Raw genomic sequence first — 7,366 nt, 5'->3', positions numbered from 1 at the left:
TATTAGTACAATTCTTGACTATGACACACGAAACTAAATTTTTTTCTGCACCATGTTAATACACTGCTCAAAATAATAACAGGACCACTTATCAATTCTGCTTAAACCAAATACAAACAACGAAAGAAGTTAAATATGTGAACTAAAAGTCTATATGCATATACGTAAAAACTAAACGATACTTTCGAAGTTTTATTACATTTACCTCTTAATATGTATTACAAGATAATGACATTCCAATAAGCCATCCAATTATTATGAACAAAGTATATAACGAACAAAATATATTAGTACACTGTCAATAATATCGACGAAATAATTCTATTTTTATATTTATGAATTTTTTCGTTTCTTCTTTAAATTACATATACATAAATACCATGAAAACAGATATCAATTTACATCGCGTTACTTTATTTGATCGAGTTCTGCGAACCAATCACAGGAAAGATTTGCGTGATTTTGCCAATCCCCTTAGTACGTCCCTCCCTGAACAACAGTCGCATCCCAACGTGAAGATATTCCGGATGACTGACGAATCTAAATAACACAGAAGCAGTATCGTTCGTCTGCAGTCCCCTGTCATTCGCATCCATTATTCCCTCAATGACGCAAGTTTGCCTCACGTTACCCACGTGTACTGTCGTTTGAAACCCAGGAAATATTGCGGTGGCGTGATATACTATTAAAACAGTCGCCTGAAATAGAGTATTTAAACTTTTAGCATCTTTACAGAAACAAGATCAGCTACGCAACTCGATTACTACGTAAAATTTAATTACAATCTGGAATAAAATCTACTTTAAGAACAGATTTAAAAAAAAGATTATATTGACGCCTGAGCTATAGAAGGTGCCATATCAAAAAAAATATGAAGAAAGATTTATGTCAAGAAATGAATGAAAAGTAGTCTATTTCCCACAAGGCATGAAGATCGGTCTACGTTGGAACACATACGAAGTTGGTTTATATCGAGAAAATGAGAAGAACAGTTCAAGTCTATATGAAATTAAGAAAATGAGAAGAACAGTTCAAGTCTATATGAAATTAAAGAAGAGGTTATTGGGAAATTTAATAGGGGCGGAGCTTTCATCTAGCGCCAGCGGTCAGAACTACTGCGAGTAGGTAACCTAACCAACAAGTTCTTATACTATACGGTTGTTACACGTAAATACAAGCTGTAGTAAATAAATAAAAATATCTATATAGGAGAAATTTGTGTTTTTATTAGTTCAACACCTACTAGTAAAACTAACGAGATTTGCCCTCTTGAGGAAAATGAAAAATCTAACAATGTTATTCTTTAGCTTGACTGGTGCAGCCAAAGACACAACAAAAAACTTTACTTTTATTTGTTCGCGGTAAAAATTCCATGATTTTTTAACTAATTTATACTAAAATTTAGCTGATTGCCATATAAATACAAAGTTACCTACCCGCACTAATTCCGATATCTCCCGCCAGGTAGCGTAATGATATATCGAGTTTTCCAATATAACGCAATATATTTTATTCTCATAAATGTTATAATGGTATGACAGAACAGGAATAATCTTAATTTTCAATTCTATTTCTCGCACTCATTTATTTATATATTATTTAATTTTCTGTAACTAAATTGTGTAATGTATGGGTGCTTTCCAATTGCAATATCTCTAGACATTTTCGTGCACACGGTGACACAAGTTGCGTTCCAATTGTCCATTATCGTCGACACAACACTACACATCCGTACTCAGTCGAAGGCTGTATAAGCTTGTGTTTTCTAGTGACAATTACATGTTACTAACTGCGGCGGCTATAAATGAGGTTGGAAGACATTGAGTGGCCGGCACTTTTACTTTTTTTTGTTTAATACAGGCGAAAAAAGTTACATTTAATTTAACTCTATCCGAAACGGATCTCAACCGTTTACAGTGTACACATTCTGTTCCAATTGAATCGTGCACAACGTTACACTTTGTGCATTCCTGTGTACGTTAGTGTTAAGATGTGTTAAGCAATTGGAAAGCACCCTATGAGTAGTGAATATTGCGTTATATAGACCCTTCTTTAATTTCATGTGACTTGAACCATGTGACTTCTTATTTCTCGATGTAAAGCGTACTTCGTATATGGTCCGATATAGACCGGTCCTCGCGCCTCATATGAAATAGACCGCTTTTCATTCATTTCTTGACAGAGACCTTTCTTAATGTTTTTTTCCATACAGTATCTTCTATGGCTCAGGCGTCGATATATGAAAGACACAGAGATTTCTCGAATTAATAAAAATAAGAATTTGTATCGCCATTTATTGCCCGAATAGCAAGGTAATGTCAATAATCTTTAATGTCATTAAGGCATTATTGAGTCGTCATTTAATGTTAACAGGAAATCATTAAAACGTCACCTTGTTACCTGAATGGCAGAAATATTTGGAATAATAGTCCATCAAATACATCAAAGTTTCTTCACACACCTGAAAGAAGAGTGTTGCGTGCGGTCGATCACGTAGAGAGACTAAAACCATCCCTGGACGAAGATGTGGCAAGGGAGGACTACGATTTGTCGGTGGTGCTAGAGTCAAACTGGCGCTCTGTGACGCTCTAACTAAACAGCACGGAGCTTTATTGCGATGTAGACTAACTACTTTCACTGGGCTAAATTCTCCGTCCGGCAAGGGTCCTACCAATAAACGAGTTCCCGGTGCGATTGCTCCCTTAACAAGTAACCCTCCTAAAACTGGTTGTGTTAAACCTACTACCCTATATAAAAAAGATAATACATTTTTTTTCGTATATTTGTAAAGGCTTTTTGCTGTGATATGGGTGGCACCCAGTTGGACACGGCTCAATTGGACATGAACCACTCACAGTGCTCCTAGGCACCTGGTCGCTGTGATTGGTGGTGTCCAATCGAGCCGTGATCAATCGGGATCACCCCCTGTGATATATGTTAAATATGCAAAAATTATTCTTAAAATGTCAAAAATTCGTAAAATTTGCTTTATTAATGAAATATTTAAAAATAGAAACCGGATTGCACGTACCTAAACGTCTCGTCAATTTGAAATAAACACGATTCTGGGTCCGACTCGATCGAATTCGTCTCGTAAGATGATAAATTTTTGATAAAGATAGTCAATTCTTCCAAACCCTCACCGGTAACACAACTGACATTAAATACTGGTATCACATCAGACGTGTAGTCCCATGATGGTAAGTCATTATTGCTAAATAGTACTAATTGCTTAGGATAGCCCTGCGTCATCATAGCGTTTTCGAGTTGAGCTAGAGTCTCAGACATGTCGCAAAATCCCAAATCGATTTTATTTACAACAATGAAGAACGGAAGTTTTAATGCTAAACAAAGAGCCATGTGTTCCTGAGACGCTTCGTTCAAAGGTGGAGCCACTACTAGCATAACGTGATGTGGCGAATATCCTGTGTGTATGAGGAAATATAATTATTTTCAAATAATTATTTTTCTGATAATTTCTTATACAAGTTACTGGAAAAATAATAAGAAGTATTTTAGAATAATTCACATCTTCATAATAAAATATTATGATAAAGTCTTAAACAGTTAGATCTTTAAAAGTTATGTATACCTGTCAGCCCAAGAACCGTCGTCCTCAAGTACTTTCGATGTCCTGCCAAATCGATAAATGTAACAACTTTCGACGCGTGCTCGCATATCTCTTCAGCCGTCGCCATTTCGGCATAGTTCAAAACGTGACCCGCGCTATCAAATCCGATAATCTCGTGCGATATCGAGGATGTACGACCAGTCTTTATCTCATGCAAGTGACGCAACATGTTAAGCCTCGCTCTACCTCTTCCATTGTCCAGTTCGCCTTGCGTCAGTACCCCTATATACGTAGTTTCACTTACAATCTTCATAATCATATTCTTGATACATTTATATAAAGTAGACCGCAAATAGCAAAGTGTAGTGTAGACTATCAGTGACGTTTCTCTACCTTAAATATCCTCTGCTAATCCTCTCACCTAAGAGAGTCGACTTTCCAGCATCCTGTGCACCAGTGACTGCCAATCTCAGGTCTATAATACTATCCTGGTCCTCTCTGTCATCCTTCCGTAATTTTTTTACCAGCACTTCAGTGACTTTCTTTTCCTCATTATTATTATTATTAATATTATTATTTTGCGATGCCAGGGTCTTACTTGCAGAACTTGTGGCTATTCGCTCGCGTAATACTCTTATAGTAGCACCCAGTCTGGAAGCCATATCCTTCAGAGTCTTCAAGGACGCTTTCATTTCGTCTTTTGTTAAACCTGCCAGTCTTCCATTGTCCTCCACTCCTACATGTGTAATATATTAAGAAACAATCAAAAAGAAAATTATGCAAAATTGTAATTGTAACTATTTATACCAATTTGATAAATCGCTTCTCCATGCCCCTCTTTTAGCCTCCATTTCATCTGGGTGACGAGATGTTCAAAACGTTGACTAGATGGATTTATCAATTTTAATTTATACTCTATGTTTCCTTGTTCTGGCTCTGGTGGCAATCGATCTTCTTGATCCTCATCAGCGCTAGAAGTGTCACAGTCCGACAATTCATTTCCTTCATTCTCGGAATCCCATTGTCTCTTTCTTAAATCCTTATCGTTTTGTGGATCAAAAAGTTGCAGGAAGGATTCCATATCTACAATCAAAAAATCATAAATTATGATTATATTTGTAGTTATTTTTGCAACTATAAAATTATAAAAAGATATAAATATTTATATTCATTATTTTTACTTTTATTATTATTTTTATTATTTAGTAAGAACATCTGTAAAAATTCGAATAAAATTATAAAACAAATAATAGGTTTCAAAAGTATTTTTTAATTTTTTACTTTTTAAAATTATAAATTTATTATTCATGAAAATAAAGAGACTATAAGAAATATATTTAAAAAGTACAATATGAAGTAGTACAATTGTATATATAAAGTATAAAATAATTTCTCATAACACAATGTAACATCATATAGAATAGAGTTTATGGGTTATTGCCATGTTGTGATTCATTGATAATGTCTCGGCGATAATTCATAAATCCTTTAGCATCTTTGAAGAAAACACTTATGAAAATGTCCTCAAAAGTATTACCATATAGAACAGAAATTGCATCACATTTATGCAACATCTCATAATTAGCATCTTACACTTTAATCATGTTTTCTGTCCTATTTATATTCGTTTTAATCTTAAAAAAAAAAACTTTCTAATATCAAAAAAGAAAAGTTAAAAGGTGCTTTCTATTTGATGACACAAGTCAACAGTGTTAACCCTGGTAAAAAAAGTTTATAGAAGACAATTGAGAATGATAAGGTTTTTATCAATTTATTTTCTATAATATAATATATTATAGGACCGTATATATGATAACATAAACTATAGAAATCAAAGCCTTAAATTGTCTAGCTGGATCTTAATGCTTGTATGATTCTTATGTGGATTTATACGTATGTAGTTTTCAGAAACGCTCGCCGAAACGATTTTTCGGTCTTGAAACGCTAACTCTAATTAACTACCGCAGTAATATCACGAGTTAAATTGACTTGCAATTTTAACAAATTATTGATACTTATTCGCATCTTCGAAACGATCTTGATAGTGTTGAATGACATATTAAAATCTGTAAATAATTAATTCTTATTGCGAAAAATATTACCTCGGTCGGGAGTTGAATCCGGATCTCTTGCATTCCGTGAAAAAGGCGTTGCCTTGGTGGTCTAAAGGCTTAGGACGCTCGCACGGTATGCAAGAGATCCGGGTTCGACTCCCGCCCGAGGTAATATTTTTCGCAATAAGAATTAATTATTTACAGATTTTAATATGTCATTCAACACTATCAAGATCGTTTCGAAGATGCGAATAAGTATCAATAATTTGTTAAAATTGCAAGTCAATTTAACTCGTGATATTACTACGGTAGTTAATTAGAATTAGCGTTTTAAAACCGAAAAATCATTTCGGCGCGTGTTTCTGAGAACTACATACGTAGTATATAAATTCACATAAGAATCAAGCATTAAGATCCAGCTAGACCGTTTAAAGCTTTGATTTCTATTTATTTTCTATAAGTTTATATCATTTTCTATCACTGACTTTGCGAGCATCATGACTGATTAGATATGAATCCTATCATATTTTATTAGATTCTATAAGATTTTTACAAGATTCCTATAATGTCTAATTCAAATTAATGAATTCATAAACCAGATTCCATATTCAAAACGATAGGATTTTTCTATTATCCTCTATCAACTTTTTTTTACCAGAGAACACATCATTCTGTTTTTGTTACATTCTGTCTGTATTCATTGAATGTCAAGAAAGATAGAATAATGTTTGAGTCAACTTGTGTCACTAAATAAAAATTAAATAAAAGCAAAATTAATCTTAAATCAATACAGTAAAATTTTTGTTATAAATTTCTTCTTTGCAAAAAATGATGCAATCTCTGGAGAAGGCAGACTCCATTACTTCAGTCATTACATCAACCGTTTTCCTCATAAGAAAAAAGTATAGTTACTCTTTTACGTACCTATTTAAGCCTTAACAATAAGGAAAGTCTTATGTTAAATGGAAATTGTTATTTATTTACTATTATACACGTTATTTATTATTATACACTTCTTTCTTCAGAATAAAGTATCGTATTTTCAGAAATTCTCACATATGTAGATGTGTGCGTGTATGCCTGTTTCATTGAGAGGTCTGACAGATGCAAATACAGGTGACGTTATGAGACATTGTGCTAGAACAAACAGTACGCAATGTCAACACAGATAAGGCAGGCAATCGCAATACCCTGAGAGACAGAGACGTGGGCTCGTCAATTTCAAGAGAAACAACGATACCTATTGCCGCACGCAATCGCGAACAGCTGTTTCGAAAGTAAAAGTGATAAGGAAGGAAAAAAAGAATCGTGAGAAATACTTTTTGCGATGAATGGCATCACTTACTGAATCTTCCGGATGTTCGTGTCTGACTCAAAAATTGAGATCGTGTCGTCGCGATCGTGCGTTCAGGTTGGTGATGCCATCGAAGTTGAAGGGCATGATAAAATGCACAATTCACCGCGACGTTCCTTTTTTTCTCCTTCCTCTGCGTGAACTAGGTCACGAACTATCTGTATCTGTCACGTTTCAACCAACCATAAACGAGATCGTAGAATGGAAACTCGTTCCATCGTTTTACTGCGAACTACCGATTAGCTAGAACTCTACCGACGAAATAAATATTAAAGACCATTAACTCTGGGCAAATATTCCACACAAAAAGAACCCGCAAATAATTGAAGAACGCTGATATTATCGACAATTGATATAAATTTGTGATTATTAAAGCTGGTTCTACAT

General features: G+C 34.3%; 1 protein-coding gene across 4 annotated transcripts; it reads right to left on the bottom strand.

Annotated features, from left to right (window-relative positions):
• Positions 1–352: 352 nt before the first annotated feature.
• On the bottom strand, positions 353–7,164 carry LOC108768657 (GTP-binding protein 2). 4 transcript variants are annotated; one of them, XM_018519176.1, is made up of 8 exons: positions 6,971–7,164; positions 6,682–6,762; positions 4,379–4,654; positions 3,993–4,307; positions 3,593–3,853; positions 3,032–3,425; positions 2,462–2,747; positions 353–698 (listed from the first exon to the last, which is right to left on the bottom strand). In XM_018519176.1, the coding sequence occupies exons 3-8, from the start codon at positions 4,650–4,652 to the stop codon at positions 414–416; spliced, it is 1,815 nt and encodes a 604-aa protein (XP_018374678.1). In that variant the 5' UTR covers positions 4,653–4,654; positions 6,682–6,762; positions 6,971–7,164; the 3' UTR covers positions 353–413. The 4 variants fall into 4 exon arrangements, with proteins under 4 accessions (XP_018374678.1, XP_018374679.1, XP_018374680.1 ...); XM_018519177.1 differs by having other exon boundaries at positions 6,977–7,120; XM_018519178.1 differs by lacking the exon at positions 6,971–7,164 and adding an exon at positions 6,866–6,883.
• Between the last annotated feature and the right edge of the window lie 202 nt (positions 7,165–7,366).

The sequence above is a fragment of the Trachymyrmex cornetzi genome, unplaced genomic scaffold (genome assembly GCF_001594075.2).
Source record: "Trachymyrmex cornetzi isolate Tcor2-1 unplaced genomic scaffold, Tcor1.1 scaffold818, whole genome shotgun sequence".
NCBI classification, from domain to species: domain Eukaryota; kingdom Metazoa; phylum Arthropoda; class Insecta; order Hymenoptera; family Formicidae; genus Trachymyrmex; species Trachymyrmex cornetzi.
Note: the sequence above shows the minus strand (reverse complement) of the source record. Positions and strands in the feature narration are given on the sequence as shown.